At 44.2% G+C, this 13,260-nt stretch overlaps 1 protein-coding gene across 1 annotated transcript in view; it reads left to right on the top strand.

Annotated features, from left to right (window-relative positions):
• Positions 1–13,260, top strand: part of TRDN (triadin) — an 862,718-nt gene that overhangs the window by 354,244 nt on the left and 495,214 nt on the right. The window contains exon 21 of the mRNA XM_063919338.1: positions 1,537–1,608. Within this exon, the coding sequence (XP_063775408.1) occupies positions 1,537–1,608 (72 nt within the window). The remainder of the gene's footprint in view (positions 1–1,536; positions 1,609–13,260) is intronic.

The raw sequence follows: 13,260 nt of genomic DNA, 5'->3' as shown, positions 1-13,260 counted from the left end.
GCAGTTCCGGAGCAACATAAGCCCAGTTGATGTCTAACTCCACATCCAGCTACAAGTTTGTAATGAGCTAACTTTTTCACATTAGCACTGATCCAGTCATTCACTGACCTGTCACCATTCACCTTCTGCATCTCTGTGAGCTGACTGCTAATGACAGTATAGGAGGAGAACATATGAGTAATTAGATGAACAGAGATCAGACCTGTACAATCATAAACACCTACGCAAATGAAAGTCTTTTCATTTATTTTTTTCTTTCAGTCATGCCATAGTGATACAGCTAAAGACAGCACCCTGAGTATAAATTAGCAGTCACATGTCAAAAAAAAAAAAACTTAAGGCCCCCATACATCAGAGATGTATTGGGACAATGCCTCAATCCCCTTTTGCCAGTCAGGAATATTAAACATGCTTAAAAATCCTGATTCCCCATTCCAGACAAAAAATTTTTGCTTTGGGTCGGGATTGGCAAAACTTGCATTTTTAACATGGTTAATTTCCCTGATTCCCTGATGGAACACCGGTCATCAATAACCGCCAGATCAGCGAATTCGTTCGGCAGATCAGCTTTTCCAGCATGGTCGGGTAATCAGGGAATCATCTCATAGATAGGGGCCATTACTGTACAGAACATTAGAATTCTTACAAATGCAGTTTATCTTTCAATTAAGAATAACAAGCTTGTAAACATTTTTTTTTACAAAATATAGTCACAATTATATTGTCTTTTACACAGGAAACATTTATTTTAATTTACATGTCATGATTTCATTTAACACAGTATAAACTGCTTTATATAACATGTCTTTTAAAAATGACCTTTGCTTTAACTGGCAAGCAATTAATGATTTCTCGCTTAATGCATGTAATTCTTCACACTACTCGCTGTATGTGCTCTGGGTGTAGATTTCTTCAGCTTGAAATTTCAAAGCAATAATCCATTATTTAAGTAGTAACACTCCATGATGTCTGCCATTAAGCTACTGCAAAATAGGTAACAGTAACTTTGACTTTGCAAGAAACTGACCATACTTGAGTTGGCAACCACATAAATAATGGAATATTCAATGTCACCTTGAATTTATATTTTTCAGAAATGATGGTTAACGTAAACCATTCATTTGGTTTTACACTTGAAATAGTTGGTTGTTGTTTTATTGTTTTTATTATTATTATTATTATTATTATTATTTAAAGGTATTTTTTATTTCTTAGTACAGTACTTAGCATTAATGTTACATAAAAAGTAACGCTTTTGTAGCATCTTATCTTCTGGTAGTTTGTAACTCAGAACAGAGCTTTCTTCTGCTATATTTACTATATTAAGCATTCAATGGTGTCATTGCATTTCATAATGCAGTACAAGAAAAAGATATACTGTACAACCTTATTTCTAGAAGGATTTCCAGGAAAAGGGACTTTCATGTACAGTATACTGATATATTGTATACAAATATGTAAACCATGAATGGAAGTGGAATTTAACATAAACATAAATATACTATAATTGTTTATACTTTGTTTTATTCTTTTCAGCTGGAAAGCAGCCTATGACCCCAGCAATCCCCCCAATAAAAGCAGCTGCACCTTTACCGGCCCTTATAAAAGGTATTGTAGTGTTTTTATAATAATTTATTTAGGATATTGTTCCTCAACCAATAGCAGTAAAAATAGTACTATGTTGATATATGTAATAACAGTTTGACAAAAAGCCATATAAATTGTTATGTACTACCTAGTCTTCACTGTTTCCCTGTTGTGAACATGCTTTTGAAACAAGGGGTGCATTTATACTGAATCGGTGTGTTAAGCAGGAAAATGTAATTATTAATACTGGACCTTATTCTGATATGTACACTAATGCTGTTATAAAAGTGAAAATGGCCACCATACTTATCTGAGTGTTGTGCAGATTGGCCGGATGGACCATGCACACTATCAGTGAAACATCAGTGGTTCGAGCAAGTCATATGTCATGCAGATAGAACTTTCAACAAATATATATGACTCAGCTGTCTGCACAAGCAAACCCATGACACTCCCATTACACTCCACAAAAGCCTCTGTCGGCAATTCATTTTTGGTTACCACCCAGTCTCCACCTATATTCGTAAATGCCTCACAATGGTCTTCTCATGTGCTTGCGATTAAGTATGCGACTGAGTTCGCATTTGCAAATTCATGAGTGCACAGGACTTTCTGAGGCTATTCGTTAATGATCAGTAGCTGAACATTGGCAATTCATAAAAACAACAGCATTGCGTGCAGAATCAGGCCAACAGTTCAATGCAAAGCATGCTGTGTTTTACATTTCCTGTTTATATAAACCAAGAAGTGGTGAATTTGCAAACTGCTACTTAGAAAATACTCTCTCATGTAATTTACAGTAGGCCATCTTTTCTCATGTATGATCATAAGATATGGGAAACAGTATATGTTTTCCATATCTGAGGGGCCCAGGTGCTTAAGGGAGCATGGTGAAATCTGGGTAGGGTGGCAATGCACCCTCTAGATAAAAATATTCAAAAATACTATGCATGGCACCAGGAAGTGAGTGCCTCCTCACATGCCAGTGTTTCTTACCTGCATACCACAGGCTCCTTCTAGGACTCCTCCATAGGCAACTACAATGAGGGTCATGTAGGAGGCCTATTCTGCATGCAAAACCATGCCATATTTTGAGACTCATCCCATCAACCTTCTATCCAGAGGCTGTGGTACTGAATTTCTGACTTATCTCAGTGCAGGCTGTAAAGCTGTAACTCTCCTCCAACATCAGCCTGTCTTAAGTTTCTCGTTCTGTGAACATTGTCAATGTTCTACCACTAACACTAAGTTATACTGGTCTTGTTACTCCAGTGAATACCAACCTGTATGTATACTGGCAACCTTCTTCCCAATGCTCCTCCCTGCTTGTCGAAAATTATGTAGAGTTTAAATACTATTTCTGATTTTTGGGAGTCATTACGAATGCAGCTTCCTCAGTGATACACTGCTCCTCTCTATAACACCCTACAGAATCCTCCCTCCCCTGCATACAGCACATAATTTTGTTTGGTAATGCTGACAATTTTATTAAATAAACTTTTTTTTTATGTACTTTACTCAAGTGGAAGACATTGTAAGATGCTGGAGCAGCCACATATTCACATATTTGAATAATGTGGTGTCTGGCAGGGAAGTACATTACTTTGTGCTGATATTATTGCCTTGTTTTTACTCAAAGCAATTATTGTATTTGTTTTTTCTCTAGATTTTCTTTTCCTTCCTTTTTCCTAATTTGATTTTCTCTTTCTGCTTTCTCCCTATTTTTCAAATCTTTCCATACTGTACTTTCCTCTTCCCTTCTCTTTATCTCCATCCTTCTCTCTGCTTTCTGTCCCTGAAATGAATAGTCCTCATTGCCCTTTGGTCCTTGCTCAATTTTTTGATGCAGTAGGGCCTGGCCAGGTGGTCATAACCATGATCTTGTGTGTTCATGGCTGATCAAAAACACCAAATTATCCACCTCCTGGCAGCCTTGTGGGGTGTCCAATTCCCAACTCTTGGCTAGGAGTGGCTTTTCTGTTATCCCTTCTTTCACACCTGATGGTGTGCTGCTACATTCAGGACTTCTGTTCACCGCATGGGTAGCACATTGACAGTAATAGGTGACAGGGTGCTGGGAGTACACTCTGGGTAACTGATCTTTCTGTGTGGCCTTCCTTTTTAGTGGCAGCATCGGTCCATCAGAGGCTCGAACTTGTTTTGGTATCTGGTGCTCTAGGGCCAATTGGGGCTGGAACATGTCTTGGCGTCTGGCCATGGCTGGTAGTCTGGCGATTTTAGTAGTAGACTGCAGCCAATCAAGCCATCTAGTATCCCCTTTCAGTCAGCTGCTGCCTTGCACACCTGCAGCCTGCTTCTACTACATCTATTACTCATAGATGCATTTTAGATACCCCAGTGGATCTGGATCATGGGTCTTATAACATGTAATGCATGTTACTGATGTGGTGGCCCAATCAGGATGCTGCTTTGCTGGGAATTGGTGGCTATTATTTTCATTGTGGATTGAGGTGTGCATTGGGGAGAGCTCAGAGAGGTAACAGGAGTCTCCTAAGTTGATGGCCCCACTGGAGCCCCTTCCTATTGTTTTATGTGATTGTTGGCTACTGGTCTCTGTGTTCAATATCTTGACACCAATTTATAAGGTAAAGTCCTCCTGCTGCAGGCATTTCTTTGTTTTTACCATTTATGATGTTCTGGCACAGTTGATGCCTCTAGTTATGTGGGTTTCCTTCATTCATTTATACCAGCAACTCCTCTGTACTGTCTTTATTCGCACCTAACCTTTGGGTTCTGCCACCCTACTGCTTATTTGAGAAGTTTGGCTGCCAATGCAGGAATGTTTATAGATCATATCCATGTTCAGCAATGTTCTGTACTGTAAGTCACTTTTTTCTTGTGTTATTCATACTTTTTTTGTACTTTGCAAGATGCTGTGGACCCCTTGTGGTGCCATGTAAATAAAGGATGATGATGATGATATTATTATTATTATTATTATTATTATTATTATTACTACTACTCCAGGTGTTGAGTGTCATAGAGTCTAGAATCCTCACTATGGGGGTTATTCAGAGTTGTTAGCAAACCAAAACAGTTAGCAATTGGGCAAAACCATGTTGCACTGCAGGTGGGACAGATGTAACGTGCAGAGAAATTTAAATTTGGGTGGCGTGTGTTCAAACTGAAATCTCAATTGCAGTGTAAAAATAAAGCAGCCAGTATTTACCCTGCACAGAAACAATATAAGCCATTATTAGCTTGACCATCAGAACTTTTGCTGCTGCCATCAATACTTTCACAGTCTGCATGGCTTTCTAGCTACTCAGCCAAGACTGTTGATGCATCTCCAATTACTGCAATTCTCATGACCAATGGCAATCATGACCAATGGCGGCTGTTGCCCAGGGCTGCAGCACTGACTAAACTGTGCAGGGGGAACGTATATGTGAAGATGTATGTCACATATGTCCTGGCTTCCTTACCCAGGGATTGGCAGCCCCCACAGCACTGGACACAGACATACACTGCTCAGCCTATCGCCCCCAGACACCCATTGGCTGGTTTCACAGGAGTCTGGGGGTGGGCTTATTGAAGTTAAGTATGTTTCTGTGTTCAGTGCTGCGGCAGCTGCTGACCCCCGAGAAAGGAAGGTCTGACCTATATACGATCACGAAAACCAGACTTTGTGCTTGTATATGGTTGTGCACACATGCACAGTGTGGTGATAATCGCTCATTGCGTGACAATTTGCATTTGCAACTGATGATGAATGAGGCCCACAGATTTGTCCGCTGATAACATATGTATCAATATTCTGTTTTAATCTTTTGTATAAATTAACATATTCCTGATCTAGATTGACAATACCTCCAGACTGCTGGGCCACACTGCTTAACCATTTTATAAACAGCTGGAGTTATGGAAAACTGGACTTTTGTTGGGCATGAGAGAATTCTTTTCTATTGTCTTTTAATTTCTGTTGAAATGTATAACTTGTGCATTATACATTCCCTTTGTGCTCCTGGTTTAATTTACCATACATTTGACTTACATTCTGTAATTAATGCAATGCAAGATGGACAGATATGAACTGATTTACTGTGAAATTAATTATATAATTAATCTACATACAGTATATGAACTCAGTAAACTTCTCGAATTAAAAAATAAATCCTAGTGTTTTATAATATGAAATCAACTATCATATGGTTGTCTCATTATACCACTAGGGATTATTGAAGACTAGTCCATAAAACTTAGATCACATAACAATGTTTTGATGGGGCTCAGGGTTGCCATCAGAATTTATGTGGCCTGGGACAAAAAAAAAGAGAGTTATGGTAAACTTACCATGGTTAACTCTTTCTGCAAGGTACACTGGGTTCCACAGGGAATACATTGGGGTGTAGAGTGGGATCTTGTATACAAAGGCACCATCAAGCAAAGCTTTGACTGTCCGAGGATGCATTGGGGCCTCCTCTAAAACCCCGCCTCTAGGCACTGTGAGCTCAGTTTTGTTAACCAGTCCAATGCAGGAGCAGGTAAAAGAGAAGAAAGATTTTAGTCACATAGAACCACAATCTCACGACAGGAGAGGGTACCAGTGGCTAATGCCATACAACCCAAAGAAGCTAGGTGCGTCAGGGTGGGTGGAACTCAGTCTACCTTGCAAAAAGAGAGTTAACCATGGTAAGTCTACCATGACTCTCCTTTTCTGCAGCAGGGTACACTATGTTCCACAGGGAATACACCGGAATGTCCTAAAGCAGTTCCTTAATGGAGGGGATGTGCCTTAGCGGGTAAGAGAACCCGGTGTCCAAAGGAAGCATCCTGGCAGGCAGAAGTATCAAAGGCATAGAACCTAATGAACGTGTTCACTGAGGACCATGTAGCCGCCTTGCACAATTGTTCTGGGGACGTGCCACGGCGGGCTGCCCAAGAAGGTCCAACAGAGTAGAATGGGCTTTAACTGCAGCAGGAGCTGGGAGCCCAGCCTGCTCATAGGCTTGTGCAATCACCATTCTAATCCATCAGGCCAAGGTTTGCTTATTCGCAGGCCAGCCACGTTTGTGAAAACCAAAAAAACAAAAAGGGAGTCTGACCTCCTGAGGGAGGCAGTCCTCTCCACATATATACAGAGAGCCCTAACCACATCCAAAGAGCATTCTTTGGGAGACAAATCCGAAGAAACAAAAGCCGGAAACACAATCTCTTGGTCAAGGTGAAAAGATGACACCACCTTAGGCAAATAACCTGGGCGAGTTCGTAGCCTGGTCCCGGTGGAATATGAGAGGGTGGACGACAGGACAATGCACCTAAGTCTGACACCCATCTTGCAGAGGCAATAGTCAGCAAAAACAGGACCTTGGCTGTGAGCCATGTATGGTCCACCGATTCTAGAGGTCCAAATGGAGATTCTTGCAGAGCATTCAGCACAACAGATAAATCCCATGGAGCTGCAGGAGACACATAGGGAAGATGAATCCGAATGACGCCCTGAATGAACATCTGAACATCAGGTATAGAGGCAATCTTTCTCTGAAACCAAAGTGACAAAGCAGATATATGAACCTTGAGGGAGACCAGACGAAGACCTAGGTCCAGGCCCCTTTGCAGAAAAGCCAGTATTCTGGAAGTTCTGAATCTATGGACATTGTAATTCGGCTCAGCACACCAGGTAGTAAGGATTGCAAACCCAGGAAGTAAAAATTCCAAACCCTGTAATAAATACGGGTGGAGGCTGGTTTACGGGCTTTCAGCATAACTTGAATAACTGCCTCCGAGAATCTTTTGGCTCTCAGGAGTGATGCTTCAAGAGCCACGTAGTCAAAACCCGTCTGGCCAGGTCTGGGTAGAGACAAGGGCCCTGTACGAGGAGGTCTGGTCATTGGGGAAGTAGAAGGGGATGTTCCATTGATAGACCCTGTAGGCCTGAAAACCAATTCCTTCTGGGCCACCACGCTGGGACAACTAGAAGCCGCATCCCTCCTTCCTGTTTGAACTTCCGTAGAACTATAGGCAGCAGTGAAACTGGAGGGAACACGTACAGCAGCCTAAAGTTCCATGGAATTGCCAGTGCATCCACGAATGCTGCCTGAGTATCCCTTGTCCTTGACCCAAAGACTAGAACCTTGTGATTGTGTCAAAACGCCATGAGGTCTACGTCCAGTAGACCCCACCTGCCCACTAGAAGTTGAAAGACTTCCGGATGAAGACTCCACTCTCTGGCATGTACATCCTATTGACTGAGGTAGTCCACTTCCCAGTTCAGGACCCCCGGAATGAACGCTGCCGATATAATCGGCAGATAACATTTTGCCCAACCAAGGATTTTTGACACTTCCTTCATAGCCATGCAGCTTTGGGTGTCACTGTCATGGCAATGGGATTTTTGACACTTCCTTCATAGCCATGCGGCTTCGGGTGTCACTGTCGTGGTGATGTCTGACCGTACCTGAACTGGTCTGTTCCGTACCAGGGGCAGGGCGAGTGATAATGCATTGAACACCGCCCTCAGCCCCAGGATGTTTATTGGGAGGGGTGACTCTTCCTTGGACCACCAACCTTGAAAAGAGTGTTGTTCCAACACCGTTCCCCATCCCCTCAGACTGGAATCCGTTGTTAGGGGGACCCAGTCGTGGATCCCGAAGGGACGGCCCCTGCTACATTGCTGGTCCTGGAGCCACCAGGTCAGCAACAAATGAACCTCCGGAGTCAACAGGATCCTTTGGGATCTGATCTGATGAGGCAGGCCATCTCATTTGGCAAGAATTAATCATTGCAGAGGACGGGAATGAAATTGAGCGTACTCCACCATGTTGAACGTCGACACCATCAGGCCAAGTACTTGCATCGCCGAGTGAATTGACACTCTGGGGTGACAGATGAAGTGTCTTATCCTGTCCTGGATTTTCAGGACCTTGTCTGGAGACAGGAACAGTCTTTGACTGTTTGTGTCCAGAAGCGCCCCTAGGTGCACCATGTTCTTAGCTGGGACCAGCAAGAACTTCTTCCAATTGATCAGCCATCCGTGGGCTTGTAAGCAACTCACCTGCGCCTTCAACAGATATGAAGGGAGTAACATAGTGCAGAACTGGTGATGGGGACGTCTCTTGAAGGAGACAGCATACCCATGAGAGACAACTTCCAGTACCCAAGCATCTGAAGTGGTCTTTAACCAGACCTGGGTGAACTGTAGAAGTCAGCTTCCCAATCTGGGGTCCCCCAGGGGGAGGCCTGTCCTATCAATCAGCAGGCTTGTCGTGTTTTGAAGCAGGCTGATGGACTGCCAAGGACTGTTTCGTCTTGGGCTTGGTGGTGTTGGTAGCACAAGACTGTCTGGGGTAAGACTGGCCCTTAGCTTTCCCTTGAGGTCAAAAGGAACAAAAAGTGATAGTCTTCACCTTCTGTGTAGAAGGATTAGTAGGAGGAAGAAAAGCAGTCTTAGCAGCTCCTAATTAACATACGATTTTATTTAGGTCCTCTCCAAATAAAATGTCCCAGATGAAGGGAAGTACCTCCAAGGTCTTCTTGGAGTCCAGATCCACTTTCCACGACCTTAACCACAGTATATGGTGAGCCAGGATAGATGTGGATGATGCTCTGGCTGCCATTACCCCTGCCTCAGAGGACTCCTCCTGAATATAATAAGCGGCGGTGCATATGTGAGACAGGTATTGTCTGGCCTTGTCAGAAATATCCTCAGGCAGCACATCCTCTAACACCTGAACCCACGCCTCAATACCCTTTGCGGCCCAAGAGGCAGCTATAGTGGGCCTATAAATGGCCCCTGCAAGGGAATATATAGATTTCAGGCAACCCTCCAAATGCTTATCTGTCAGTTCTTTCAGTAAAGTGAGAGTGGTGATACCCGGTGGTGGGTTCTCCCACTTTCTACATAACTCTGCAGGGAGGTTCTTACCTGGGGTAGACCAGGGTTCCTTCCTGAGGTCCACGAGATGATTAGAATGGGGTAATAAAGTTTTAACCACCTTCTGTTGCTTAAACATATCAGTTTTCTTGGCCACTGTACTGGAATCCTCATCCTTAGAGAGTTGTAGGATCTGCTTAATAGCATTCACCAGGGCAGGGACATCAAACTGGAAGGCAGAATCCTCATCTGTAATACATGATTCAGAGTCTGACAGGACCGTATGCTCCCCCTCCTCATCATATGAAACATCAGAGGTTAGTGGATTGTGAAGAGGAAGCAGCCCGCTTAGAGGACCCAGAGACACGAGAGTGGCCTGTGGTAGATTTTTGTCTAACCAAAGACTGATTTAACTGTTGCAGCTGGGTAGACAAACTTTCCGCCCAAGGCGGATTTACTATAAGGACAACTTGTGGTTGCAGTGGCACCAGAGGTCCCATAGGGGGGGCTAAATGGTCCACCAGAGTCCACAGGATGGTAGTGAACATAGCCCAAGGTATCTCCATTGTAGGTACAGGAGCTGCAGGCTGACTGGGAGGTGTATGGCATTTAGTACAGAGACCATCACACAATATTTCCCCCTCAGGTAAACCTCTGGAGCATGTCTTTCAAATTACAGGAGCTTCCAGAGTTTTACTGCCCTTGTTGTTAGACATTATAATAAAGCAAAAACCAGGCTATTAGTACGATGAAGCCAGACAGAGTACACAACTTACGGACAAAGTACACAAACAGCATCAGAATACACATATTTGTGAACTAAATCCTGATGTACGTGACTGAGACACAGTAAAATATCCGTATAGCGCATACGCGCATGCGGGGGGGGGGGGGGGGTTTCTGAGTACCCAGAAACTCCCCATAGCCACCGATCCATCGGCACTGCTGAATGATTTTTTTTCTGTGTGTGTACGGAGGAGCTGCCCCTCGTAACGTGGCGGCAGTAGCTCCCTCCGAGTGCTTACACTGTCATGCTGCTGCTGGGTGCCTGCCTGTAGGGGAAGCTGCAGCGAAAGCGTGCAACAGCTGCAGCTCCTCTCAGGCAGTATGTGGGCCGGGATGGGCCACTACTACTAGTAGCGGGCCAGGTGCGGCAGTCATGGTCTGCCCTTCATGCCCGCTCCTGCTGCCTGTGTCACGCCTTCCTCTCCCCCAGCAGCTTCTCCTTAGTGCCCGAGAGGAATGATGGTTCCCTCCACTGCTGCTGTCATTGATGTGTGGGGCATCTCATACCACTGTCACCTCCGCCCGAGGTCCCTGAGCCAGGTTAACTAGATGTGCTCATGCACCTTGCTGGCACACACAGTGAAGGGTATAAGTTGGGCCTCTGCTTCTGCTGCTGCAGCCTATAACAAATGCCGTGCCCCCAGCCACTGGGATCTCACACGTAGCACAGTTTGCGGGATGAGGACGGGACACAGGGAGGGAGCCGAGCAGCAGGTGCAGCTACAGGATGTGCCCGGAGCACAGCAGATGATGCGTAGTGAAAAGTAGTGTGGCAGGTGGGAGTGGGTTGTTCTCCTGTGTGGCGGCAGTCAGTGGGTGCGTGCTGCTCCCCAGGGCTCCTGTCAGCACACAGCAGTGGCTGTGGGATAGAGTGCTGGAAGCAGCAGGTGTTGGGGGAGCCGTGTGCCCCGGAGCCTCCTCTCTCCCTCTGCCCCTAACACCAGCAGCAGCCTGATCTCTGCCGTTGGCCAGTCAGTCATGGGGCTTTATGAGGAGCTGGATGAGGGCAGGCAGAGGCTGTCTCCACTCTCCAGTATTCACAGTAATTCAATTTGCAACAGCCAGGTGAAGGATGGAGGAGAAGGAGAGGCTAGCAGTCTACATGCTACTACTGTACTACTGTATTACAAGCTACTACCGTAGCAGTTTCTGTGAGTAGCATGTGGGAGGGTGGCTGTGATTCCTGGTAATGGTGTGTGTATGTATGGCATGTAAGTATTCTGTGTGCAATGCATGTATACTGTGTATGTATGGCATATACTGTATGTATGTATGTATGTATGCATGCATGCATGCTGTGTGCATGTACAGTATGTACGTATGCTTGGTGCATGTACAGTATGTATTTATGTATGCATATACAGTATGTATGTATGTATGTATGTATGCTGTGTGCATGTATACTGTGTATGTATGCCATGTATGTACAGTATGCTGTCTGCATATATACTATGTATGTATGTATGGCATGTACTGTATGTATGCTGTGTGCATGTATACTGTGTGTGTATATGTATGCTGCGTGCATGTATACTGTATGTGTGTATGCATCCCAATGTATGTGTGTGTGTGTGTGTGTGTGTGTGTGTGTGTGTGTGTGTGTGTGTGTGTGTGTGTGTGTGTGTGTGTACGGTGGTCGGCACTCCTCTTGATATACACAATGATACTCAGATGCCCTCTGTATTTAATTGTAATCCCAGTAAAAAAGGCAGGGATCTGTAGCCCCGAAATGTTGGTATGCTGTGAACTTGCATCATTTTATATATATATATATATATATATATATATATTTATACACAATTTTATATATATATATATATATATATATATATATAGAGAGAGAGAGAGATAGCATGGACCGGCACTCCCACAAGTAAAGGTAGCTGCCTTGGTGCCCTCTGATAAGGATTAGGTAGAGTAGAAGCAATAAGCATTCAGCGGCACTCAGAGACTTTTCAATAACAAATGGTGTATTAAAAATCACAGCATATTTTTCCAACGTTTCGGGACTGACAGGTCCCTTTGTCTAGGTGAGTAACACACACACACACATCATATGCACACAAACACACACATCATATACACACAAACACACACATAGCATACACACAGCATATAGTATACACACAAACACACACACAGCATATACCCCCTCCTCCCACCAAACAAAAACATGAGAACAGTGAGTACTTCACCTGCCAGCATAATAACTAAGCCCCCCAGCAAATGACTCACACATCTGGATGCTCAGCTGCAGAGGCCAGGCAGTCACTGCCTCACCCATCCATCTCTTTCCCAAAGCCACATGGGAGATCTGCCTGGTAGGAGCTGCCTCTGCAGCTAGCTCCCACCCCTATATGTTGTATAGGTATTAGCAACAGAAGGGGTCAGGGTAGGAGACAGCGGTGGTCAGGAGATGCTGGGCTTCAAAAAGGGGGAAAGCTGTACGTGAAAGTAATTAAAACAGATCATTGACAAGTGCCGCCATCAGCGCCCCCTACCCTGCAGCGCTATATGTGGTGCCCCCTCCGCAAACACCTAGTTACGGCCCTGTGTATAATGCTTACTTGTTTATCTGATGCAAATTAGAGATGTGCACCGTAAATTTTTCGGGTTTTGTGTTTTGGTTTTGGGTTCGGTTCCGTGGCCGTGTTTTGGGTTCGAACACGTTTTGGCAAAACCTCACCTAATTTTTTTTGTCGGATTCGGGTGTGTTTTGGATTCGGGTGTTTTTTTCAAAAAACCCTAAAAAACAGCTTAAATCATAGAATTTGGGGGTCATTTTGATCCCAAAGTATTATTAACCTCAATAACCATAATTTCCACTCATTTTCAGTCTATTCTGAACACCTCAAACCTCACAATATTATTTTTAGTCCTAAAATTTGCACCGAGGTCGCTGGATGACTAAGCTCAGCGACCCAAGTGGCCGACACAAACACCTGGCCCATCTAGGAGTGGCACTGCAGTGTCACGCAGGATGGCCCTTCCAAAAAACACTCCCCAAACAGCACATGACGCAAAGAAAAAAAGAGGCGCAATGAGGTAGCTGT

This window comes from Pseudophryne corroboree, chromosome 4 (assembly GCF_028390025.1).
Source record: "Pseudophryne corroboree isolate aPseCor3 chromosome 4, aPseCor3.hap2, whole genome shotgun sequence".
Classification (NCBI taxonomy): Eukaryota; Metazoa; Chordata; class Amphibia; order Anura; family Myobatrachidae; genus Pseudophryne; species Pseudophryne corroboree.
Note: the sequence above shows the minus strand (reverse complement) of the source record. Positions and strands in the feature narration are given on the sequence as shown.